This window comes from Ciconia boyciana, chromosome 1 (assembly GCF_034638445.1).
Source record: "Ciconia boyciana chromosome 1, ASM3463844v1, whole genome shotgun sequence".
Lineage (NCBI taxonomy): Eukaryota > Metazoa > Chordata > Aves > Ciconiiformes > Ciconiidae > Ciconia > Ciconia boyciana.
The window spans coordinates 217405995-217432993 of record NC_132934.1 but is presented as its reverse complement, the minus strand read 5'-3'; the positions used below and the strand labels follow the sequence as shown (position 1 = coordinate 217432993).

General features: G+C 38.0%; 1 protein-coding gene across 1 annotated transcript in view; it reads left to right on the top strand.

The window, feature by feature from the left end:
- The window catches only part of UVRAG (UV radiation resistance associated), a 97445-nt gene that overhangs the window by 38435 nt on the left and 32011 nt on the right, over positions 1-26999 (top strand). Inside the window, exons 7-13 of the mRNA XM_072850926.1 lie at positions 3471-3576; positions 5891-6017; positions 6994-7078; positions 7559-7646; positions 8221-8281; positions 10384-10549; positions 26075-26153. Of these exons, the coding sequence (XP_072707027.1) occupies positions 3471-3576; positions 5891-6017; positions 6994-7078; positions 7559-7646; positions 8221-8281; positions 10384-10549; positions 26075-26153 (712 nt within the window). The remainder of the gene's footprint in view (positions 1-3470; positions 3577-5890; positions 6018-6993; positions 7079-7558; positions 7647-8220; positions 8282-10383; positions 10550-26074; positions 26154-26999) is intronic.

Sequence of the window (26999 nt, the reverse complement as noted above, 5' to 3'; positions counted from 1 at the left end):
CTGCTGCAGAGACACCAGAACAGCCTGCAGACACAGGATGACGACACTGTTGGCTAAGCTATCTCTTCAAAAAGGCTTGAGTTTCTGCTGTAACTGGCTTGGCTTTCCTGGCTGCTGAAGGAAATTTGGTAGCAGGCCAGTGGCCTCTTGAAGCCCTGAATTAGCTCTTAAAGTGCTATGGAAGTGCTAATTTTAATAATAAACAATAAAAAAACCTTCTTGAACAGTCTAGGAAGGATCCTGCATTGGCTGATAGCACATAGATTATGCCATCATTTGGCTCATTGTTGTCAATTACTAAACGAAGCCGGATTGTGCTCAAAGCACAAATTGTGCTAACTTTAGGCTGTAGCGTTGGTCTTGCATTCAGACTAGAAATGGAAATAATATGCGGTCAATTAGTGCTGAAGTTTCTCTCCGTTCATTATATATAAACTTTAATCCAGATTTATGGCCTCAACTTGCTGATCTCCATTCATTGGTGCAGTCATAATTGCCTTCACCGAAGTCTGTCCTGTGCATGCAGAAATGATGGACAAAATATCCCTGCTGATGTTCTTATGGCTTAGTTTGTATTCCTGTTGTTGGATGACCAAAGATTTCCATGTGGGTGCAGTGGGGGCTTTTTTGGCTGAGGAAAGGACATTTCTGTTGATAGTTGCTGCTTTTGTGACATGAAGTCCCTAAAATTTTAATCTTGGAAGGCTTAACTTCGGATGTGGTCATGATCTTACTGTTACCATTTTAAAGTTCTCGGAACAAGAGTGAACGTACTGGGATTGCAAGAAAGGAAACTCACTGATACTGGTTGGCTCAATGTAAATGGCCCTATTTGGCATCAAGACAGCCAAGTTTAACTGTAGGGTTTTTTTATATTGCAAGAAATGCCTGGATGATGTTTGGCTTAAAGAAAACTGTTTCTTATTAAAACCAGACTTTATTGCTGAATTATTTTGTATAGCAATCCTTATAGGTTAGGAATATACCTTTAGCTATAGATTCACCAAATTGAGGAAGTATCCTAAGGTATGTACTGGTTTGAGAAGTCAGTCTGAATAGATGTTTGCTCCTTGTAACTTAGGCATGGGCAGAAGAACTTGAAGCTGTTGTAAAATTTGTAGGTTGTTAGCTGAGTATCGCTGTGAGGAACTTGAATGGCAAATGACCCTTCTAACAGTTTATCAGTTTCATAAATACTTTTTCAAAGAGTAAAACACTTTTCAGCAGTCAGATTTTGCTACTTACATGGCATGACATGAAGACTTGTAGAATTTCTTAATCCCCTAACAGACTAAATCAAGAATGTTCTTGTCGTATAAAATTAGATGAAGGTGAGAGAAAGGGAAAGGGAAATGTCGCTCTGTTATTACTTTTTACCTATAAGTTTTAGCTTTGGGTAAGGCTTTCTTATGTCTGGAAAGAAAATGTTCCACCGTTTTGGAAAGGGACAGTCTGGAAACGGTTGAAGTAGGAAACTTAGACCCTGCTGTATGATGTGACAGTAGAGATCTAAATGACATTCAGGACAGTCAGCAAACCTTGGCTTTGACCTGCATAACTGTATGTTACTTAGCCAACAGCCTCAAGATGTATTCAGGAAGGTGGGAGGTAGAAGTAGTAATTCCCACTGGGAAATAAGTGTTTCCAGGAGGTCTCAGGACTCCATTAGGGATGTAAGACTGAGCCCTTGGGTGACCCAGCACGGTTGGCCTCAGCAGTCTTTTTCCACTCCCAGAAGCCTTCAGCAGCCAGCAGAGCTGTGCTGCTTGATGTATGACTTAGATGTGGTACAGCTACCCCCAGAAAGCTCCTAGGCTGCCTGTGCTATGAGCAGTCCGAGGAGCTCTAAAGAAACCAAAGGAATCACCTTGTATAATTTCAAACAAAAATCTATTACAGAGAGTGTCATTTAGGAGAAGCAATAGTGTGAAGGAACTAAAGGTGTCTGACTTAAATGTCTTCACTTAGAGTTATAACATGTAAAAGTGCTAAATTGCAATGACCTTGTTTAATATTACTAGCACTGCTTGTTCACTGTTGTCCATGTATAATCTCCTCTCCCTGTACTTGTTTGCTGGGCTAGGTGGTTTAGGCACTGTCCTAATACTGAATAAACTAATATGTAATGCATGTTGTGAGTTGAGATGGGATGCTGAGGGGAGATGGTACGAGGAGGAGTTACTTTGTGGTTACTCGTACTTGAAGCATGTAGCCTGTTCTCTTGGTCTAGCTGCATACAGACCATTAAAAACCATTAGCCAAAAACTTGAAATAGTAATGCCTCAATTGCTTATAAACCTGGAAGAGATTAGAGAATGTAAAAGGAAGGAGCTAAGTAGCCTCTTTATGTGCTCTAGAGCTTTGGTCCTTGGCTCACAGCAAATTCATAGCCTTGCTCTAGTAAAATTCAGCATTGCTATGAAGAGCCAGAGGTTTTTAATTTTGGTGAAATGGAGATGATCATTAAAACATGCCTTGAAGCAGGCTTGGTCTTTTTGTTATATTTGCCTGGCAAAGCACTAATGTCATATAGTAGGTTATCTGACCACATTTTTGCTGTTCCAGCTAGACTGTAGTTGAGTTAGGTGTTTACTCCAGCAGCAGGGCTGCCTGAAGAATATCCTTACAAAAGGAGAAGCCGTTACTAGTGAAACTATGAATGGGAGAAGTAAGCCTGGGTTTGCATGCCTCAAGACATAGTCTATGACTGCAGACAAACTCTAATTTTTTTTTTTTCAAATAAATATGTTAATTTCCACTCCATGTTAATTCTAAGCAAGATGTTAATGCCTCTCTTTAGACCTGTTTCTGCCATTGCTTTCCTCTGCCTGAGTTCCACCTCCCCCTCCCCCCCAATAAATATGGCAAATAATCAGTTTTCTCTCTTCACCCTGAAGCCAGGGCTAATGATCAGAAACTCATCATCATCATCATCATCTTTTTCACACCTCAAATATGATTCGATTAAGAAACCCATGTTTTTGTTACAGAAGGGCCCATAGCATGTTTGGAGATACTAAAGGGTGGTTTGTGCTCTTGGCCTGGGTAGCTGTCTGTTACCTAAAGGATACTTGCAGTTTTTTAAAGCTGGCCTATGTTAACAATGCTCACAGTAACTGTCACGTGTGTATCTGTCTTGATGTTGCCAGTGTTGTAACTTAATTGTTATGTGAGATCCCTATAATTACCTGCTCTCTCACCTACAGCTTTGCCTTATCGGCATCTATTGAATTTAACAAATGAAGAGGACATTTTCTACTTGATCGAATTTAGAGACTTGCTGGTTTGCTTTAGATACTCATTTATAAACTGTGCAATTTACGATTCCTCTCCTAATGTTTCATTTCAAAATAGAAGCTGACAATCTGAATTCACACTATCTCTGCTGGTTTTGAGACGGCTGGCGCATTTGTCATTAGGACACGTGTGGGGAACCTTTAGTACAGCTGTAACTTCTCTTCTCCTTACAGGCTTCACAGAGCCCAGTGTGCAATTAAACAGACTCAGGTAACTGTTCAGAAAATAGGAAGGGAGATTGAAGAAAAGCTGAGATGTACATCTACAAGCAACGAACTGGTAAGTTTGATTATTTAAAACCTTATTCTACAGGCTTGCTGAAGCTTCTGGCTGATGTCTTGACCATAAGCTTGTTTTTTTAACACTTGAACTTGAAATCTTTATTTAAACCTGTCATTTCAAATGGGAACTCAGATGAGAAGTGTAATGTAATGGATTTTAGATTTGTGTGTGTTACTCGGATTGATAGCTTGCTTATCCTATTTTTACCTTTATTTTGTTTAATTGCTTTTATACTTTAAAAGCACAAACATTACACAGTGCATGAAAGAGATTTATCAGGAAAAAAAAACTTTTAATGATTTAGATTAAATCCACCATAGGTTCCTGTCAGGATTTTAGTGGGGTGAGTCTACTGGCTATATCTTCTTGCACCCTGCTCCCTTTGGGTGAATAGAATTAATGCAAAAGCTGTCACTCAAGTGACACATTCATTTTAAGCAGGTATTGTATTAGATCTTGCAATAGCTTTTGACAGTTTGTTTTGCCTGTCCTCTTCCCCTCTTCAAAAAAGTGTACTGGTACTACTTTCTGCCCAGAAAGGCTGAGCTCAGTTCAAAGCAGTGAGTTGACAGAGCAAGAGTGGCTTGTGGTGACTTCATTATATTGGTACTCACTGGCATGTGTCTGGTGCCTTGTATAGGAAAGAGTAAACTTGTGATGTGAAGTTACTTTATTACTTTAAGGTAGATTCTGGGTTGAGAGTACTCAGCTAGTTTCCAAAAGTGTCAAACTGGTTTAAGTGTTTGACAAAATGGAAAAATGGGAGTGAGTTTACCCACTCTAATTACAGGGTTGCATTGTAGACAAAGCAGCAAAGTCAGCTCTCTCAACGGGCAATATAACATCTCCTGTGAGTGACTCCAACCCAGAGCTTTGTGACCTTCTGCTGGTATCTTGGCTGTTAAAGGGTTTTTAACCATCTTTTTTCAGTTATGGATACCCTTGTCCCTCTATGCAAAGGCTTTTTCTTTATAAATATGTATACGCAAAACTATATGAAGAACACTAAAACCAAAAATGACAATGATAATGTACGTGATGCAGCTTCTTAGTAACCATGGTCTACAGTACAAGGAAATTATCACCTATTTTTCTTTTCCTTTGTTTAATAGCGGAAACTCTTGTTGGGCTTCCATTCCCCTATAGTATGTAAACTATAGTTTCATTCCTTAATATTGAGTCATGTTTCCTGCAGGAGTCTTGAACCAGAAGGCTGAGCATACATGTGTAATTGAAGCAAATATAAAGTGGAGGGAAGAGTTCAGCAAGAGCTGACTTTTTTTTCAGGCAGCTAGTGTTGAAGTAGCATTATCCCCGTTAACTGCTTGAAAAAGTGAAAGGTGCCTGAGTTCTACCAAGTGACAGTATCTGGTAGTACTTACACAAAACTTGCTCGGAAGTATGCCTAACTGTCCCTTCAGCTTTTGAACTCTGTCCAGGGGTATGACTGGACTGAAGGGGTGTAACTTCTCTTTTCCATTTTGAATCTGTCTTCAGTTATTCTCAGCAAGTATCTATTAAACGTGGTAGATATTCCTTCCTTAAAACAAAACAAAACCCCACTTATAATAGAAAATTATGCTTCACTACGCACATGGCGGCATAATTTCTTAAGACAATGCATCGAGACAGTGCATTGGAGAAAAAGACAGTCTTTTTAAACACAGGAATAGATTTAGAGTAAGTATAGGACAAATCTGAAAACTTTTAAAGAAGGGAAGGGATCCTTCAAATATAATTGTGTGTAATGATGTAATCTGCTCCCCGCTATGTGTTCTTTCCTTTTATATCCTTTTTTTTTTCCTTATCACCCTCAAGCGGGGAATTGGATCTAATAGTGCAGCTCAGACATCTCCAACCTTTTTACAGCTCCCTCCTCAATTTAGTATAGACTCCTCATCGCTCATCTTCCCTCTTGTTGCTGAACCCTTTGCCAGGGAATGAACGCTCATCATGCTGCTAGCGCTCAGCTATTAGTCTCTATGTACTTGTCCTGAGGAAGCTTCCTCTCACCTCTCCTTCCTCTCTTAATTTCTGCCCTGGGCCAGATTGCATCACTAAGCACTGGAGAGGAGATGCATCCCATAGGAGGAACAAGCACTGTGGGACACAGCTGAGTTTCTCCCCTTTCAAAGCAGCAAAATGATCAGGGTCTTTGATAATCTATTGCCTGTTGTAATCTATGAGCTCAAGCCGTTAGGACAAGACTAGTGTCTGCCAGACTTTTTCCCTTCCCTCCTATCACCCCTTTTATGGAACTGCTTGTGTACAGAAAAACTTTTTTTTTTTAAATCCATTTTTCTTCCAATAGAAAAAGGAGAGTGAATGTTTACAGTTGAAGATCCTGGTGCTACGTAATGAACTGGAGAGGCAGAAGAAGGCCCTCGGTCAAGAAGTAGCCTTGTTGCATAAGGAGAAAAATACTTTGCATGACAGAGGTAAGTGTAGAATCGTTACTGCTTCTATTGCAGATATTCATAACCTGCTGATCAGAAGAGTAGTAGCCTAGCTTATGATCATGGTGACCAAAATGAAGGTGATGTTTTGTTTTTTGGTCTGGCTCTAATGTTTGTGCTTGTCTTTATCTGAAGTTTGCAGCCAGATATAATTTCTTCATCATCTGTGTTATACCGAATTCTGGACAGCGGTTTCTGGTATCCTGTCTCTAAATAACTTCTTACTATGACACCTCTCTAAAGCGATCTTAAATCTGTGCTTAATTAAAATGTTCTGAGGAAATCAGAGAGCTGCACTGTAATGCAGTAAACAGTGGCTTGATGCAGGCACATTGTAATGTCATGAGGGATGTTATTGTACCTGTGATTAAGATCTCATTTTAAGTGTTAGAAGACAAAAATCGCTCTTAATAGCTTATTACATAAGTGAAAGGTGAAATGCTCAGTCGTCTTGGTATTTTGTTTTACTGGGAAAGTATCCTATAGTAAAATGCTGTATCACTGTCTCTTTGGAGCTCACCAGAGACCAAGCTACATGGATATTTGATCTTGTTGCGGGACTCTTTTTCTTTTTTTTTTTTTTTTTTAATACCTAGTTGAGTCTAAAAATAATTAGTCGCTACTAAAAGTGAGGCTTTTGCCATTTACTTAATTCTGGTTATGCAAATGTTGAGATGCCTTAACTGAATTACTCCACTACTGTGGCCATGAGGCGAACAAGTGTTGAAGGAGAATGAAGTTTTGTTGGTTGTATTTGGCTGGTGAATAGTGTATAGAGCATGAAGATAGGTGTTCCTCCTGCACTGTCATTCCCCAGTTTGGCAGGATAACATGGAAAATGGGCATCTAAAAGTGGAGGATTATTGCCAACACTTGTGTCAGTATCTAGTTTTAAAACTTCAGATAACTAAGAAAATATTTGATACTAATTCTTTTCCCGATTCCTCATGTTGTTTAGAAAATGCATTTGAGACCGAATACCAGAAACTTCAAGAACATAATGAATCCCTGCATGAATTAAGAAAGGAATGCACTGCTAAGAGGTAAAAGGACCTATGGTTTTTTCTGTAATTGGAAAGGAAACACAGGCTTGAGAGAAGGCCATATGAAGTGGGACTCCTGGCACCAAATTCCTCCTAATGTTGCCCCAAAACTTCTGTTAAGATATCTCTGCTACAATTTGTAGGTATCTAAAGTGATAATTAACAGTGGCAAGTCTAGAAGAGAAGAAAACAGATGCTTGGGTGCATGTGTAGACTATGATAGGACTTTTAGGTCTGTTTTAGTGTAACACAGCTTTGTAATACTTAATTGTCATAGTGAAAATATGCCTATAATATATGGTACAACTGAAAGTGAAGAGTTAGCTTTGTCTTCTGTATTATTTTTTTTTGGTGGAATTACCAAGCGTTTTTGGGGAGGGGAGGTGATACTTGGGAAGATGCAGAAGGGATACAAGGGCTTGATACCTTTACTTAAAGCTTTTGAAGAAACTAATGGTTTTGGGATCTCTTTCCCCAAAGAGAACTGTTTTTGAAGGCAAATGCCCAGCAGACTATTCGATGCAAGCAATTGCTGTCAGAGCTATCCTATATCTACCCTATTGATCTGGTATGTTTTTAACGTTCTAAAAATCTGCTTGATGTGAAATGAACTTCCTATTTATTACACTGCGAGCAAATATCGTGTTTTATTTGTGATGAAACTTGCTCTTCACTCATGCTGTTTTTTCCAGCTTTTTCTTGGATTTGGTCCTTAGATTGCAAACCTCACGGGGAGAGGACTTATGGCAGCATCTCTCAAATAGTCTCCAATATAAAAGTAGAATAGCTATAGCTGTAATTTAATGGATACTTTCCATTTTGTTTACAATTATATAAAGTAACCCTGACAGTAGGCTAGCTGAACTTTAACAGAGTGCACATAAACAGATGTCAAAATATTGAGCTCCAAAACGTTTTATATAATGAATTAAGGTGAAGCTCTTCCATCTTTAAAAAAGTTGCGTTTATTTCTGTATGAAATGTGGACTAAAACACTATGTCAAAGTCACTCTGGGTTTCATTGAATATTTAGGTTTTTTCTTTACAAAAATGCTTTGTTGTTGTTGGATTTTGTGCAGGTTTCTGTTTTCTGGATGTTATTGTTCCATTCTCACTTTCCATTGTTGATTTTAAACTTGCAGAATGATCAAAAGGATTACTTTGTTTGTGGAGTCAAGCTTCCTAATTCTGAAGACTTTCAAGGTAGCTGGATATTCTTAATTTAGTTGTTACAGTTGACACTGCTTCTAAACTTTATAAAATTAAGTAAACTGATAGCAATGGCTTAGGATCCAATTTCTAGCTGGAAAGGTCTAGACTAGAAGAAAACTTATGCGTTGTTTATTCCTACTACCTAGCTAGTACAAAGGAAGTTACTGTTGATTCGTACCTCTGTGTTCTAAGACTCACTACTGAAACGCTGGAACAGGTTACCCAGAGAGGCTGTGGAGTCTCCATCCTTGGGATGCTCAAAACCCAACTGGACACAGTCCTGGGCAACCTGCTGTAGCTGAACCTGCTCTGAGCAAGGGGCTAGGACTACGCAATTTCCGGAGGTTCCTTCCAAACTTAGTCATTCTGGAAAATATTTGTGTCTGACCTAAAATTCCATTGTGGCTACTTTCAGTCCATGAATCTTGATGGGGCAATGTGCACGAATCCCCATTCAGTTTGCTGTAGCTGCTGGTGAACTTACCAAATAAATATCTTGCATAAGTAAGGCTTTAAAGCTGCCTGACAGTATGGAGTATTTTACAAGTTAGCTTCTACTTTAACTGTCTACAGTCATCCTATTGCAGAAGCAAATATATAATATGCCCGTCTGTATAACAGTTGTACAGGTAACTGCATGCATTCATCTGCAAATGTTTGACATAAATTGGAACTTCATTAAAATCCCCTTAAGAATTTCTTGTTCCAGTGCTTGCTCACGCTGCAAGGCATGTGGTTTCTTGGGCAAAAACCTCAGTCAATTGTCTGACTCTTTAAAGCCATCCTATAGGTATTAACTTGTGCTAACAACATGTATATTGGATGCTAGAATAATGGAGAAATAAGCTTTAAAACAAAGTAATTTGTCAGGATGACAAAAATCAGTCTATTGCTTTGTTTTCCTGATTGCACTAAATGTGATAATGAACTCAGTTTGGTAATTCTTGAGAAATCAGTGGTGTACATCTTCTGGCCCGTTTTCAGTTTACTGGTATTAATTCTTTACAAAAGACTTACTAATTCTTTATCAAAGCCTCTAGAAATATTGTATTAGGAGGAAGAAGTACTAAGCATTCAACTTAGTGAAATATGCAGTTAAATTTGAAAACCAGCTGTCTGATGAGTATCTTATTTCAGACTCCAAGTAGATGATAATATTTAAAAAAAACAACTCACGCATCTGAAGTATCAAAAAAATGTTATTCCCTAAAAAGCCACTTTTGCTGCAAATGTCGAACACTTTTTACAAAATCCCTTTTTGAAAGAGGTGTAACTTTTAAATCCATATTATCGTGTCGTGCTCTAATAGAGTTCAGTATGATTTCATAGTTGTTGTATAAGCTTTCTTAGAAGGTCCTCTGAGTTGATTTCACGGGACTCCCTTGTGCCTCAGAAGGGATGACTTTGTCATGTTGTTTGTATTGGTGTGTTCACTTCCAAAGAAGAAAAATAGAGAAAATAGAAGGGAAAAGCCTTTACACAGCTAAAGGAGATCACTTGAATCGCAAGACCTGTGTGTATTCCCAGCAGGTGAAGCTTTAAGGTTGAAACCTTAAATGTCAAATTGAAAATGATGCTTTAAAACAATGGGTTAATCTAAGTTCTTCCAGTTATTGGCAGATAATAGAGTTCATACCCCAGGGTCGGTGTCTCTCCAACTGATCTCACTAATGAATAAAGTTATGGAGGAATGCAGCTTTTCCCTGACCCTGGTCATACATGTCAGCTACATCTAGAGAAATGCAGAAAGTTTAAGACTTGAATTTTGTCTTGGGAATTTTGTTTCACTTTTCCCATCTCTTTTTTTACCCTCCCCCACCCCACCAAATGTTGAGAAGCATAACTTTTAGCTTTGAAAGTGTAAAATTCAAAGCACAAGCCATCACCCATTTTATGTTGCCCTTTAATGAAAGAGGCAAATAGTGAACTGCAAACAATTGTAAAGCAGTCTAAATTTATTTCAGACTTGCACCTATTCTTAAGTTATAACTTCCGATAGCTTCATTAATTCTCTAAGCAATATGGATGAACTTGTGCTGAGCCTGCAGTGAGACCCAATTGATTAAATAATGGAATCTTTTTGTTATTGACAGCAAAAGATGACGGAAGCATTGCTGTTGCCCTGGGCTACACTGCTCACTTGGTTTCGATGATATCCTACTTCTTACAAGTGCCACTCAGGTATCCTATAATTCACAAGGGCTCCCGGTCTACAATCAAAGATAATATCAATGACAAACTGACGGAGAAAGAACGAGAGTAAGTATGTTGTAAATATGTTTATGTACTTTCTTGTAAACAACAGATCAACAATAACAAAAAAAACCCCTTGAACAGTTTTGGGTAGGCTGAAGTGACACGGAGTTTAAAGTTATTTGTCACTGCTTTCAGTAGCCGTGGGACAGTCGTTTGAGTTTCTCATGTTGGAATTCTGTGATCTAATACAGTAGTTCAGCTTTGTCATTCTAGGTCTGTTGGCACGCATATACTATTGATTGGGTTTCTAATAATGCTAGAAGAACTTAAATAGTGTGTCTTATAGGTAAGTTTTGGCTGCTGATTGGAAAACTTGCCTTTCATGCTTTGCTAGTGGCTATGGGAATAAAATGCAGATAGCAAGTGTAGCTTCACTGAGAAGTTACTGCCAGTACTGGAGTAGTCATTGATAAACATGAGAAAAGAAATAGCTTTCTTTAATGCAGAGGATTTTAATCAATTGAAAAAGAGCACTGTAAACTTATCTACTCTAAGTCAACTTAATATTCAATGAAGAGTTTTTCATTTGTTCTGTAATCATTGTCTTTCATCGTGTAGCTACGCTGTTGTTATTGTTGTGCTACTAGGAAACTGTCTTGCTGTCCTGAAATTCACTCTCTGAATGCCTTCTCCTGCATTTTGGCACGTTGCCTGTTTTCCCACTGTCTTTGCACCTGTGTGCTCTAATATGAAAATAGTGGCAATTATTGGTTAAGCTTCACTTTGTAGCCTGCAACCACAGAACTCAAAGGAATGCAACGCTGGCCAGCTGTGGGAGGCCAGCTGCTCAGCTCTGATCCTGTGTGTGTATGGATGGCTGCACAGTCAGGCTTGCAGCACCAGTAACTTTGTTTTTCCATACGCAGGGTTTGAAAAGGGAGCAAAGAAAATGGCTGAGGGGCAATGAATTTGTGGAAAGTAGCTCTGTCTATTGACAGGAAGCCTGTAAAAAAACCCTCTTCTCTTTGGAAGTATGCAGTCAAAGTAGTATAATATCTTAACACTAACTCCTAATAGTCCAAATCAAAATGGAAGGGTCATATTGTGCATAGCTGGCAGTATTGGGATGCTTGGAAGAATCTGATTTCTCTTTGAAGCTCAGTGACTTTCGGCAGGCCAGCAGAGGTGACTTGCCTTAAGAATTAAACTTACTGAGGTCTTCCTGTTTTGACACAATAAAATATGACTATATAATGTCTTGCACATTAATTTTGATGCCATTTTAATAACTTGTCCAAACACTTCCTGGGTAACTTAATAGAACATTAATCTGTTTTGCTTCAGTTTAGTTCTCTAAGCGTATGATCATACTCCTTCCTGTACATCTCTCTTTCAGAAGGGTAGCAAACTAGAACGTTTATATCTGGAAAACAAATTTCTGAGGAGTAGAGCTGCCTGCGTGTGGGTGTATAAAGATTAAACCAATTTCCTGTTGTCTGAGACAGATTGGAAGGTTTAGTCCTTCCAAACTCTCATGACTTAATACTCTATTTCACAATAGATTTCTGAAAAGGAGAAAGTTTAGCTAAGTATATGAATCCCTGTTGGGCCATTTACCTGTGTTCTGCAAGATTTTTTCAGGATTAGCTCCTGCCTGAGATCTTCTTTTCCCAGCTATTGGACAGTCAATCCTACCAGCTCTCAAAGGACTTCAGTTGCTATAGAAAACCTCAAATGTCTTAGCCTGCAGTTTTCTTTCTAAACTAATAGCTCATGTGCCTCACCTGCTCCTATCTGAATTGAACATAGCAATTAACATGCATCATTAAATTTTTTTCACCTGTCCTTTAGCAGCTTTTCAAACTCCAACATAAACTGTTGAGTAATTACAGTGAGGTTTTCTCTATACTCAATCTTTATTACAACACATAGCTTCACAATTATTGACTAGGTTAAACATTTTACTTGGCTTTGTACTTTTTTTTGGACTGTAGGGTTGCCCTGAGATCCATATTAATAGCTTCTAAAAATCATGCATGGGGGGAATAGCTGATGTTTTCACTTGAGAGCAATTTCATGAGTACATGTGTTTGTTTTTAGTGTTACACTGTATAAATGTGTTACTTCACTTTCAAGTTTCTTTACCAGCTTTTTAAAGTCCTTATAATAAGCTGGTTAAATATTTTGAGAGCTTTCAGAATGTAAGTTATGTTTGGGAAATACTTTATCTCCTTCAGATTTGTTTACTTGGATGATCCAGGTCACTTAAATCTCAAGGTTCTTGTAGAAGTATTCAATTTTGTCTGCTGCAATTACTGTTACATGGGAGCTTAAGAGTGTACAAAAGAAGTAGGAGGCTGTGGTGAAAACTGAGCACTTGTCTGGCCACGTTACTGAAGGTAGAATGAGGTATAGAATACCTGCCAGTGGTATACAATATATGGTCAGCTTTGTAATTGTAGAGATATTAGTGTTTATAATCTATTCGGTAATTGTTCCCTTCTTGTGTTCCATAAAATCGTTTTGGTACTACTAAAAGGCTGTAAGTTTTCTCCCATAAATCTACTCTTATGACTTTCTGAACCACAAAGCTAAGGCAAGAATATAATTTTCACTAAATACGGTGAAGGCACTTCTCATTAAGGCACTTCTTCAGTGGTCCATTTCAACATCTCCAGAGTGCATCAAATATGTAGGAAGAAAGAGTACCATTCCTCGAAAGTTCTGGAGTCTGAAAGATTTCAAAGCCAATGATGGATATATAACTCCCAAATTTAAGCTACTTAGGGCAGCAGCATGTTCCTCTCTCCAGTGATAAACAAACATGTTTGCTGAATAAACCACCTAAATTCCTTGGCACTGTTCTTGCGGAACTGAAACCTAGCACTTCATCGCATTCTCATAAACATAGTAAGAAAGCTGAGATTAAACTATTTATGATATGTTCTGACACTGTCTGTCAAGCCCTGCATTTAATGCTTCTGTTAGTCTGCTCCCAGATTTTTAAATAAAGAACAGCTTCCAGCTTAGAGCAAAACAAGGATTATGTCTGGAGTGAGACATACCTTGTGAAATTGCCTGTGTTGGTGTTGCTGCTGTTGTCATCATATTTTTTAGATAGTCTTCACTTCGGTTCTCTTCTTTGAATGCCGACACAAGTTAAACATCTCGCAAAGTAAATGCCTGCATTTTTCTGGCTGGAAGCTCCTGAATCTTTTTAAACCATGTCAGTCTCCTTGTTCGTTTTGAAGTGAGTACAGTAAAGCACACTTATGCCATCTGTTTGGGAGTCTTTTGGCATCTCTGTTGACTCAAAGCTGTGCTTGGTTGCTACTTTTTATAATTGAAACTTCACGTGACACTTCTGCAACCTGCCAGTCGAATATTTAAGAATAGAATACTTGTTTAATCAAATTACATTAGACAGCTTGTAAATATGTATACTCCCCTAAGAAAAATAATGTTCTTTGGAGTTTAATCACCTTTCTGGTACTCTACATGTGTCTGGACAAGTGAAATGCACATTCAGAGAAATTATTTCTGTTGTATTTTTGCATTTTCCTTCATACTGTGTCTTTTAAAAGATTTTCAAGAACTCTTACTTACCTGCTACGTAATTTGGAAACAAGAATGATTTCAAGAAATAGTTTTGCTAACATTGTTTCTCTGTAGTAATAGTAAAGAGAAACCAAATAGTACATGCAGTCTGTTCTGGCTCATGTTACACCTTCCTCCCAGCAAACTGTGTTAACGGAGGATTAGAAAACTAGCAGTAGTAAGAAAGTAACCACCTCAAAGTCATATTTGAGGTTAGGAGGGAAAAATGAAGGGGTAGAATACATGATCTAGAAAGGTTTTGTATTTAAAAGGCAAAAAGAACATCGTAGTTTTCAAGCATAGCTACTGGAGCACATACAGGACTTTCAGAGTTGTCTGATCTCGAAGAAGTGCTGTTATTTTTCTGGTGTTGAAATATTGAACTTGTTGCCACTTGATGTTATAAAGGTCAAAAATATATATAAAGTTTAAAAATAAAATTAAAAAAAACCCAAACAGGCCCTAGACAGTCATGGAAGAAGCCTGATCTAGTCTGGTGTATTTTTTGCAGGAATATTTGGTACTACCTGCTCCGAGATAACAGTAAACTACTGTAAAGGTTTCCTTGGCATTTTATAGTTTATAGAAAGATTTAAGGTCTTTTCTTCCACTCTGCTTGACAAATACAGACACCAACAGGCTGAAGGATACACAAACAGCTGTGATGGAATCTTGGGCATCTGCATCCAAAGGCATCTGGCATCTTTGCAGTTATGTTTTATGACTTTTATGTACCTCAGGAACCAAATAGTTGTGTGAAATGGCATAAGGAGGAGTGAAATTGAGCCTGCTGCCATGGCTTTCTAAATTATACTACTTCTTGCCCTGTCTGAACACCTATTGTTGTCACTAAACGTAGGAAGTGTCTGTCTATTACACTACTGTGTCCTCACAGAAGACAGGATCAGAATTGTATGCTGTGTTTGCACCTAAAAGTGATAGGTCTGATCCTCAAGTAATTTTCTGGAAGCTATTTCTGTGATGTGGAGTTATACCTCAAAATTCTCTTTTTTCTGGAGCTCAGCTTCATCATTATTGAGAACTTCAAGCATGCCAGAAGATTGTAATTATTAGTCAATTTTTGTCTTGGTGTTGAATTTGGGTGAGGGTTCTAGAAGTAGCTGTTTTGATCTGGGGTTGTGAAGATCTTCTCGCATCAGACTTGATCTGGAAACAAAGTCTGAGTGCATCCGACCTCTTGCTGCCAAAAACTTAAAGGCCAGTTTAATTTCATTGCTGTAGCCCATATGGGAAGTGCAAAGGTATGAATAACAAAAACCAGGTCATCTTTCACTGGGATGAGGCAGTCTTGTAGCAACTGAAGAGCTTATCAAGCATGAAACACAGCTGCCTTTGTTGGATCTTCAGAATACTTCTGGATTCCTTAAGGATGTAAAGCCATGAGTGAGTGTATCCTAATACAGCTTCTGTACAGCTAAAGCCAACATGCAAGTGCAGGGCCAAAGGGCTGCAGTGCTGTGTGTGGTGAACATTACTGTATCTGCATGGCTTGTTGATTGAGTCTTGAATTCAAATCAGCAGGCTGGTTTACCCCAGTTTGGGATGCTTTTAATTAGTTTAGGGAGCCACATTTCAGAGAAGTAGAGAAGTTAAGAGTAAGTCGGGCCGGATGTACTTTTAATCTGCACATGTTCAAGCAGTTAATTTGAAATGTTAGTGTTGTATTTTTAGACATACTCATTTGCACTGATAAAGAAAACTTCCATTATATTGTGTGTGGTTCACACAGTGTTAAGTCATGCAATATGAGTTACTGACAGCATAAGTTCTGATATGAAAAGTTTCACTTCTCAGGCATGTGAGTAAAGTAAAGGTTGTATCAAAGCCACTTCTACAAGACTGCTTCCAAATTACCTTTCTCAATGTGTTGTCTTTCAATTCTTTTAAGTGTGACAAGCTGGATTTGCAAATAAATGGAGGTAAGTGGTGCTGAGCAGGCATATAGATAATTTTGGAGCATTTGGAAACCACTTGTTGAATGAGCATAGTCTGTGGTCCTCACTACTGTGGTCTTGCTCCTGTTTCGAAGAAGGGGAAAATCAGAGTTTCAGCTGTAGTAGACTTACTACAACTGAAGATTATTGCTTTGTGCCTGGTAACAGATAAGCCACTTGCAACAAAACATTTTGAAAAATTGTGACACAAGCAAGTGAAGAATAAGTTTTCACTGGCATTAACATCTTCCAACTCAATCGAGAAGTCTTTAATCATATTTGGTACTTCAGCTGAGATAATAAAATGGCAGCTTTGGGAAGAACTCTTGGCAAACTTAAATCAGATGGAGGGAGATGGTTTGTTGAGAAATCTAATAGCTGTCAAAGCAAAGTTGATTCTTGGTGGTAGATTGAGTGTGTGTTAAGTGTTCAACTATATTGCTCAAAGAATGCTTTTTGTCATGAACTTATCTTGAACTGTATTTTTATGTTTCACATTCTTGAGGATATTTAGCTAGAATCGAGGGTTATTTTATTCTTGATCACCAAAATAGTGCTTTTGCCTGCATTGGGTCAGCAAATATTACTGTGCATAGATTAAGAATTAGATCAGGTGTTCTTTAATTAATTTAGATACTGTTAATACTATTTCTGGGAACTAGAATCTTGTACATGCTCCTGGCCAGTCTGAGAAAGCAGATTTTGTTTACTGCAGTAGATGAGACCACTGACCCCAGACATGTACAGCTGAGAAATGTTTCTGTGAAGACATACTAGTCTTAATTTACTCCCATTGGAACACTATACTCCTGATGAGATTATTTTTCAAAACATTACTTCATTTTTCAATAAGCAGGGACTTGACCTGTATAAAGTGTCCTCTAGTTAAAAATGATCCTTCAGTGGCAGGGAGATTTAAAGTTCTGATAGCGAGGTTGTCTGCTCTGTCCTTACAGATAGTCCTTGCGTTGTGATATCCATCACAGTGTGTATGTAGCAAGGCTTGAATTCAAGCTGAAATATGTCACGGAAATGCACAATCCACAAAAAGCCATCAGTGTCGCTTGTTCCGTGGATTGCTAGCTGTGTTTGAGGCGTTTGAAAGCATTATTTGCTGAACTAGTAGAATGATACCCTCTTGTATAAATTGGTGACTGTCTTATCAAGCACTGCCTGACTTTCATAATCTGGGTCTTTGCTTGCTTTTCCTATATACAGCCTGTACATATTGAAGCTATTGTGCATTCTCCAAGAGCAAGGTCACAGCAGTTACACTTCTTAATAGAAAGATGGCAGTGCTTCTGTTTTTGATTATCTTCTTGTTGAGCTATTCAGATAGGCATTTTGAAAATACATTTCATAAAGTTAAACTGCCAATATGTTTTCTTTTCCCAGTAAACTAATTATCTTTGTATTGTGTAAAGCTCGAATGAGGATATGCTTTTTTCCCTTGGCAGTCTGTATTTTTGTCATCAAGTTTGTTTTACAAGTATAGCTTTTTCTCTCAAGTAGAAACTAAAAACCATATAATAATCAATCTGAATTCACTTGTGATTTGTGAATCATATTCATGTCTTAATCTCATATCTAACAAAGTAAAGTGCACACTTGTAATCCTTTTTTTCTGCCTTTTCATTTGATTTCAGTGTTGCTCACCAGGTGGGGATCTTACTTTCTTGTTTAAAACTTTTCCAATCATGCTGATTGTTGGCAGACTACTTAGCTGTTCCTGGTAGACTAGTAGTCACCCTAAGGTCAGTTTGTGGCCTCCACCATCAACTGGTAGCTTGATCTGAAAAGGATCTGAAGTGCTCTGTGTTGCATCTCTATAATTGAGAAGTCTGGTGGTGAAGGCAGTTTCATACTGTTGCATTTTAGCTGTGTTCCTTCCAACAAGCACTCAGCTGCTTGGGTCTGCTACTTAAGATCTGTGCCAGTCTCTGCTCTGAAGCTGATATAACTGTGGTACAGCTTATCTGAGAAGGAAACAGGTTTTGAAGCTGTCCAGTCAAAGCTTCTTGTGCCTTGGTCTTCTGGTGGACTGCGAAGAGGTTCGAAGTGCTGGGTATTTTGGTGCCTGTGGCTCTTTAGCAGCCTACTTTTCCTAATACTTGATTCAAAGTGTCCTGGGGAGTAGTGATTTCAAGTGAGCTGGCTGGACAATGGTAGTCCTTCTCACTTAAAAGGCTTTCAAGGTTTGCTTTATTCTGGTTGAGAAAAGTCCCAGCACTTTTAAATAGCGCAAGCTTTCTCCTCTGGATACAACATTCCTTTACAATGAGCAAACAGGATGAGGTTAGGTTGGAGGGAAAACACTAGCTCCTTCTTCCCCTGCCTGCCCCCCTTGCAGCCTCCCAAAAGGGGGTGAGGTCGAAATAACTCAAACTTTAGTAAATATTTAAACCTTGTTCTTGTACACCCCTCATACTTCAGTCATATCAAGCAACAATTTGTGACTTTTTCAGGTCATTATCTTATCTGGATTGGACTATTTAGTTCTGTCCTTGTGTAGGGTGTCCTATCCATGGGTGTAAGCTTGAAATTCATAATTTTCTAAACTGCCCTATTTTTTGGTAGTGCTGTGTGAGGCACAGTTGTTCCCTCAATCTGATGGATGAGACTCTGCTATCGCACCAGTGACTGCTACAGTCACAGAAGTTACATCAGTTCTTTATCTGTATAATAGTGAATAATTGGGTTTCAGCTGCATTCTGCCAAGTCTGCTCTACAGTCTTCTCCTTGCAGCCATTCTGCTTACTGTCCTTGAAAATAAGAAGTGAAGGAAAAAGCCATGTCAAGTTTGTTCTCTGACAAACTCGGTGGATGCAGTCGGGCAGGAAGTATCAAAGGTACTGCAGACATGGTGATGTGAAAATACAGTGGTATCGGCTTCATTTAGTCAGTAGACTGGTCTTCAGTTAGCTACTGGATAATTAAGTGTTCTTAAAACATAAATGTCCTTGCTGTTAATTTAGCTTGCAAAGCTACAAATATTGGTGGTCCTTGAACTTTTGCATCACTTTGAAAATTAAGGTTATCTAACACAATTCCAAACTAGATTTGGAATTCTACCTACATCTGCCAAATGGGATGTAATATGCTATTTAAACTGTGTCACACTTCAGCCTGTGGAAAACAGTTAGATGTGATGTGTAAAAATCATTATTTTACTGACTTCTTCCCTAAAGATCTTTCTGAAGTAGAGATTAAACTTTGAGACTTTAATATAATCTGGGATATGGCAGAAGTCTGAACAGAAGAGAGAATAAAAGATCTAAAACATATGGTGTAATACCAAAGTAGAAGCAGGTGAAAGCAGTTAAAAATGAAGCAATTCCTTAAGCTTTAAAAATAGTTTGTATTAAAGACAGGCGGTTATAGACAATAAAAATTGGCCACCAATATATTGGTACATATGTGATTTTTTTGGATACAGAGGAGTTCATAAATCACAGAACACAACAGTAAATGTATTTGGACTTGAATTCATAAGAGATACTTGAGGTCTGAAATAAATGTATGGAATAAAGATTCTTTCAGCTTTTCCTAACAGTTACCATCTGACTGAACCAAGAGTCCTGTGGTGATTTACTGCATGTTCATCCAACACTGAAGTTACTATGTAAAACAGCTAAAGATTAGCTGAGGATGTAAAATTAAATGAGATATTGATGGCTGGTAAGTAATTGTCTAAGGCTAGCTGAAAAAGGTAGGACAGTGAAGAGAAGTTCTTAGTGGTCCGAGTAGAATCATTAGGACACTTTATTTATGAGTTGTAAGAAGGGTGGTCCTAATGCTTAAAATGCTGAAATTAGGCTAATTCCACATTTTCAGCTTTGAAATAGACCTCTAGTTTTCCAGAATCAATTATCTGTGGGCAACATAAGCAATCTTTAAAAGACCTTTTTTCTGTAGTCAGTTTTCTGATTTTTAAATGTGTCAGGATTAGTGAGCAGTTTTGGTTGGAGACACTGTAGTAGTAAACTTCCTGCCCATGCTGTCTTATCAAAACCAGTGGTTTAGTCCGTATATTTAAAAGTCAGTAAGAGATGGGTTAAAACCCTTGCTTTTATTAGGAAGTAACTAATATATTTTATAAGGAAATAAACCACCAAACCTGACTGATTCAAACTGTAGGCATCTCACCTTAAACTGTAAATATTAAAAAAAAAAAAAAAAAAATCCTTGCAAGAGGCTTTTCTCTGCCATCTACCCCTGAAATTTCTCAGACTTACTTTTAGCAGCACATAAGCATAGTGTCCTTCGTTATGCCTTGAATCATAGAAAGTAAGGCTGAAATCAACACTGGAAAGTAATTTAGCCAGTCTTCCTACCCCAAGGAGGGGTGAAGTTTATTTAGAGGGAAGTGTTACCGTAGCTGAGATACAGGGTGGTTTGAACTTGCCTTAGAGATGATACACTAGACTTCTTTGTGCCTGTAGCTTTAATATTATAAGATGATCTGCTCGTGTCTGGATGAACAGGTAGTTGCAGCAACACGGAGCAGTGGCTGGTGGTCTCATGCGGCACGCTGCAGCTTTTGGATTGAATTGCTGCAGGGATGATGTAGAGCCCATAGAAATGTCTTCAGGCCCCTGGACAGGTTCACCTGGCAAAGGCGGTCATTGAAACCCCTGTCTGCTCATCCTATACTGCTCCCAGACCACAAATGTTTTTAGACATATTCAAGAACACATCTTGAACTGAAAATTTAAATTTGCCTTGGTTTAACTCTGATATTTCTGTTTATCTGTTTGCATCTTAATAATTCAGCTGGAGGGGAAATGATGGCAACCAGCCACCGTTAGTTTTCCATATTGACTGTGAAAGCATCTATTGAGTTTCTTTTTTTTTTTTTTTAATAGAAAGACTTTTAAACCAGATTTGACAATTTAGTACTGTGTCTGCATTCTTTGTGACCTTACGAATGTGATTTACTGTAGAAAGATTATGCTTTTCATTTCAGTTTGAGGTATAGCTGCGTGCTTGTTATGCCTAAGATGTGTGCTACTTGACTAAATAACATGTTAGAAAAAAAAATCTCATTAAACTGGCTCCAATGTAACAGCTTCCTAAAAGTCTGTTGATGGTGTAGTTGGGTACCTGTAAGCTTGATACCCATCAGAATGGTATTTCTTAAGCAAATGTTCAAACTGACTATTTTAAAACTTTGCATTTGTGAAGTGTTGCGAGATCCTTGATGAACTCAAAATTTAATTCCGTTGTTGACGGTAGGGTGCTGGTTCTATAGTTTTAACTTGGAGAAAAGGTAGACTTTCAGCCCTGTTTTTTATTTAAAAGGATGACTTGGGGTTACTTTTCCCCCTCAGAGTTTCTGTGAACAAAGCACGTAACCTTCGCCTTGCTTTTTTCTTTTCACAACTCTTTTGGGAGGGTTTAATGAGGCCTAGTACTCGAGAAACTTTCACATAGAGTCTACAGTGTAAAATAACACCAATGTTGACATTTCACTTAGGCACTCCTTTTCGCTGAGATTTCTTCCTTTTCCACCCCTGTTTGCCTGGGTGGTTTACAAGGAAATTAGAGATTCTTTCTCTTAGGCTTGCGCTATTCTGTATTCTGATACTTGAGTGCGTACTTTGATTTGTCGGTCTGACTTGAGTTTCCTACAAGTAGATATATTTGTTTATGTAGATCAGCAGTACTCTAAGCCTTGACCTGCTCATGCTTGTTTGCTTACTCATTGCCTATCAGCAAAACCTCCTTATGTGTAAATAGACTGAAACTAATTTGCCTTATCTACTTCAAAAACCCTACAGTTCTTTTTTCTTAGAACTGCTCAGTGGTTAGTGGCATCCAGTTGTGTTAAACACAAGATTTCAGTGCTAAGAATAGTATCTGATTTGAATATTAGGTACCTTTGATGGAAGAGGAGAGTTTCTTGACTAGCTGTTAATAATGTGCTCCCTTCTGACTTCCATGCTAGTTTTTCTTGGACCAGGTTTAAGCTGAAGAGTTCTTTATCCAGCAGCTGAAGTCTGCTTAGGAAATGTGGCAGTAATTAATAGGGGATAGGTTGAAATAAAGCAGCTGATGTTGACTTGTTGGAATTAAGATTGCAGGTGGAGAGGAGATGCTTATTCTTGGGAACTCCCCAAACAGGAGAGATGGCAGAGAGGTAAGGTGGAGGGTAAATGAGTTGCCATCTCTATTCTAATTACTCAGAGATGATTAAAAGTGCCTTGCAACTGCTTCTATTTTATTTTTTTATATATATTATATATACTGTCTCCCATGAGAAATATTAATCAAAACCTCTTCTTGTGAGACTGGGAGAACTTGGGTCTTGAACCTATTAATGTTAGTAGAAGCCTTGTGTGTGCTTTCTGGCTCTAAGCATGATATTGTTCTAGTTCATTATGGAAGAAACCGTTCTGTCATTGTGGTATCACAAGTAGAAGAATACAACTTTTGTCCAAAGCAACATGCCATGAAAGGGGAGGTAAGCTATGTGGCTAAAAACGTAAAGCATGTGTATATTTTGCAATTTATTAGAGATTTGCCTCTGTTCCCTGCAGTATGGTACAGCTGGGTAACACTGGTCATCTGACTTGTATCCCAGTGAGTCCTATAAAACAGAACACATGACTCAAAGAAATTAATAAAAACTTTGCATTTGTCACAGTCCTTCAGGATTAAATAAGCAAAACATAAAACCTCCAAAATAAACGTAAGCTTTTAAGATTGAGAATCCTCTTTATGTTATCTTAGATCTTAAAGGCACATACTGACCATATGGTTAAAATCAGTCCTGTGTGCAGTTTGGATCACTTACGCAGTGTTCTCCACCTTCTGAATTCAGAGTGGGACTTGTTTAATTTCAGCATCTTTGGCACAATTGTCACAGATCCTAAAGCTGCCTTTCCACGTGCCTGCTAGCTTGCTATTCCCTTTATCACTACTAGTCCTTATGCTTTTCCCCAGCGCAGGCTTTTATTATTGCTGACATGTCAGATGTTTTAAGTAAAGCAAGAATAGCCTCGAGTACAGTGGAAACACGAGGTGCAGAAACAACTCCAAATGGGGTTAACCTGTTATAAGTTACTAAATGTTGTGTTGTTTTCCTGCATCGAGTTAACGTTTTCTGAACTAAGATCTTCTTTGTGAGTCACTCTTATTTATTACTGCTCTATGCTGGCTGAGCAGTGTGCTCTTTATATACAGGAATAGAATATCTACTGTAAACTCAGGGTGTATTAGGGCTGTGTTTTTAAGAAGTCTACACACTATTGAAAAGTAATGTTCCATAGTCATAAATATCAACGTGTTTTTACAAGGGCACACTTTGAACCTCACAGAGCAGAAGCTGATTTGTTCATAATAACTGCCTGCTAGCATGGTAGGTGTATGCTTTCCTTACAGTGTGTAAGTGTACTGCTCTGAGGAGGACCAGAGCTCAGCTTCTGAGTGTACTCAGAACAAGTTTCCTACTACTTGATAACTTCTCTCAGATGATCTCTTCTGGTGATTACACAACAGACACCTGTAGCTTGTTTTTTTTCTTCTTTCCACTAAACATATCACACTTATTCCTTTGAATTTGTCATCTTAGACTAAGTATCTGTGTTCTGCTTTAAAGGAGCTTAATGATTTTTTTTTTCCCAAACACATCAGCAAGAATGGAAACAAGGAAGGTACATGTTGGAGTAGAATGGGCAGGCGGATGCCATTTTGCATTTTGAGTGCTTCGTGATTATAAAAAAATACTAAAATAGTAGTTTTCAAATGTATTCTTTGAGCAAGTATAACTGAAACCTTACACAGCAGACTTAACTTTTTGCAGCATGCCAAAGTGAGAGATTTAGCTTACAGTTGTGCTTTTCTAAGGAGCAGGCAAGAAGAATTTCACATAGGGAGCCAGCAGTTAAAGTTGCATTCAATTATACTCAGTGAAGCACTATACAAAATGTTGTAGTGGTTCTTCCTTAAGTTTATCGCTTGTGACCAGGCTTAATGGCAAGCAAGATAACACACAAAGAAATCGCCATAAAAGTTGGTAATATTTTTCTCTGAGTCATAAATGTGCATACACAAATACATCCACTGACATTTTTCAAGACTTTCATGTAAGTGATTGTTATGAAAGCTGACACGAGGATGTATGTAGTTTGGAGTCCTTCAAGATTAATTAGTGGAAGTTAGAGGACAGAAATGTGAATATTAACAAAAAAGGAGGACCAGTGTGATTAACAGAGAAGCTTAATCTTTACCACTTAAAAGAAACTGTGTGTGGGAGATGGTACCAAGCACTGTAAAACAGTTTTTATCCTCTTTTCTATACTGCATGTATCGAAGAGCTCTGTGTCTAATAATAGAATATGTGGTTCCCATTACTAGTGACTTAATGAAATACTATCTTCTAGTAAAACATGGCTTGTGTTCCTAATGGTGCTTTTATTGTCAAGCTTGAGTGAGTTTTATACTGTTAATTGTAAAGGTATCCTTGAAGTCTAAATCCTCCTCTATTTGGGTAGTGTAATTGTAGATATTGAAATGAATTCCTTTTGATTTGTATTTTACACTTAGGATAATGCGTTGTGGAATTTTTGTAGCATGTGTTCACTTTGAAGGGTTTTATTTTCTTGCATGGGGAACTAGTTGGATTTATAGATCTATTAAGCAAGGTGAGCTAGATATATACTATTCATGGTGATTTTTGTATTCCTCAACTTGAAGTGACCTAGTGAGTTTGAAAGTAGCATAAAACTTGAAGCTGACGTCTTAATATTTGATCTGCTGTGATCATGACCTGTTAACCTTTAGCTTTAATGGCGCTATATAATTCTCCTTAAAAGTTGCAAATGTACTCTACTGTGGGGCTGATTGATGATAAAATACACTTTGCGTAATCGCCCCTCCAGAATGTGTGTTGTTTCTAGTAGATATTGATCTCCTTTATTTGTTATCTTATATTTGAGAGAGACTTTGGTTTCTGATGTAATGTGGGTTTTGTGCAGATAATACGCTCAGCATCTTAATTAGGAGCTACAGAACGTACGGGTCTTAAAAAGACAAAAGCTCGTTTCGTGGTGTAGTTCCCATAAACATAAATAACAGATTGTACTAAGGTTACTGTATTGACTACAATGACCTCATAACTTCTGGTGGTAAGGAAGAGTCAAAAGACAATCCTAAGAAATGCAGTGTACAAAGAATAAAACTGCTTGAGAACTGCTTCACTTATGCATATGTTCTAGGAATCTTTGCTTAAAATTATATTCTTTAATGCAGGCTGTCGAACAGTTTCAATACTTTAGGGACTACAGTTTTGGTTGTCTGACCTCACGCAGCAGTTAAGACAGAAATAAGCTGTGCCACTTTCTTATAAGCTATTTGCTATATCTAGGTATTGAAAATTGTGAAAAAATGCTTTATTTGTTAAAGAGGAGAAATAAACATTAGGAATGTAATATGTGCAAGGGCTGTAGTGACCTATGATGCTGTAACTGACTTGAGCCTTTGGTGTGTGTGTGAAGCTTGTTGAAAGGAAAGGAATTACTTGTATTCTCTAAGTCGTCTTCTGGTGTGTTGGTAAATGAGCTTGCAGATGTCTTCTGTGTGTGAAGAGATTTGTGCTCTTTCAACCACAAAGTAACAATCAAAAGAGAACACCTTTCTTAAATTGGAAATGAGCTAACCAGACACGAATGGCTGAATACAAAGGGATAAGGTAGGATCTGGTATTATGCTGCATACTTCTTAAAACATGCTTCACTCAGTGAGAGGAACGTTGCAGCACTGGGAGAGTCATAAAGCATCTTTTAAAAACTTAAAATAATTTAAAAAATGTAATTCATTAGCTGAATTTTGACATCAGTTTTTTAAAGGCTGATTGACCGGAGTTGCAGAGGATTCCTAAGTACATCCTGTGGAGGGGATTCCTGGGAGAAGTCAGCAGGGGAGGCTTTTTAAATCTTTACCTTCTCAGAAAAGGAATCTGTGGCTTTTTAAAATTTACTTAAGCATCTGAATAATTTCACCTTAAATGCTTTTTTCTTGTTTTCTTTCCCATCAGATTTCCTTTATATCCAAAAGGAGGGGAGAAGCTTCAGTTTGAATATGGAGTGTATCTTCTCAACAAAAATATAGCACAGGTTGGTACACTGAGATTTTTTTTTATGAGTATCTACGATCTGCTTAGTGTCAGTATGGCATGAGTGCATCTGCTGTTCTGTGATGTTATTCTCTATGGTGAGCGTCTGTGAGCTAGTGAAGGCGTTCTTCAAATTATTGTCCTCACCGCTTTGTGCTTGAGACTTTCTCTTGTGGTGCTTGGAGAACAGCTTGCCAGCTAATAATGAATCTTTTCCTTTTCAAATAAATACTATGAGTCTGTACACACTGTTTTGAAAGTTGTAAATGTTTTCTGTTGTGGTTTTTTTTAATTCTGTCATACTTGAAGATCCATTCATGTCATTCTCATTGCTGCTTTAATTTTGCTGTATTATTACTTTAACCAGTATTCTACTCCTATGCTTATCATAAGAAAACACAACAAGCTGGAAAACCTCTAGTCTTGCCAATGCATGACTTTAGAGGACACTTTTTTTTGTAAATATAATCATCCTTGCTCTTAATGTATTTTAGAAATAATCCTATACTTTGGCAAGTGCATAAGAGTTTACAAGTTTACAAACTTGTATTTGAGATGATACTAATACCTACTGCTAACTCCATTTGGTATGGAATTCAGAAAATGTTCAAAAAGCTGATCTGAAAGGGACCTGGGGAGGCCATTTAGACTGTTGCGTAGTCCTAAGGCAGGATCAGCTGCTTTTATGCCATCCCTGGTAGATGTTTGTATAAGTTTCCCTGAAGGAAAGCCTGTGATCTAAGTAGTCTCTTCCAGTGATTGGCTGTCCTGGCCATTAAAGTCTCTTCTGACATCTAATCCAAATCTGTCTTGCTTCTGTTTAACCGCATAATCACTTACTATAATA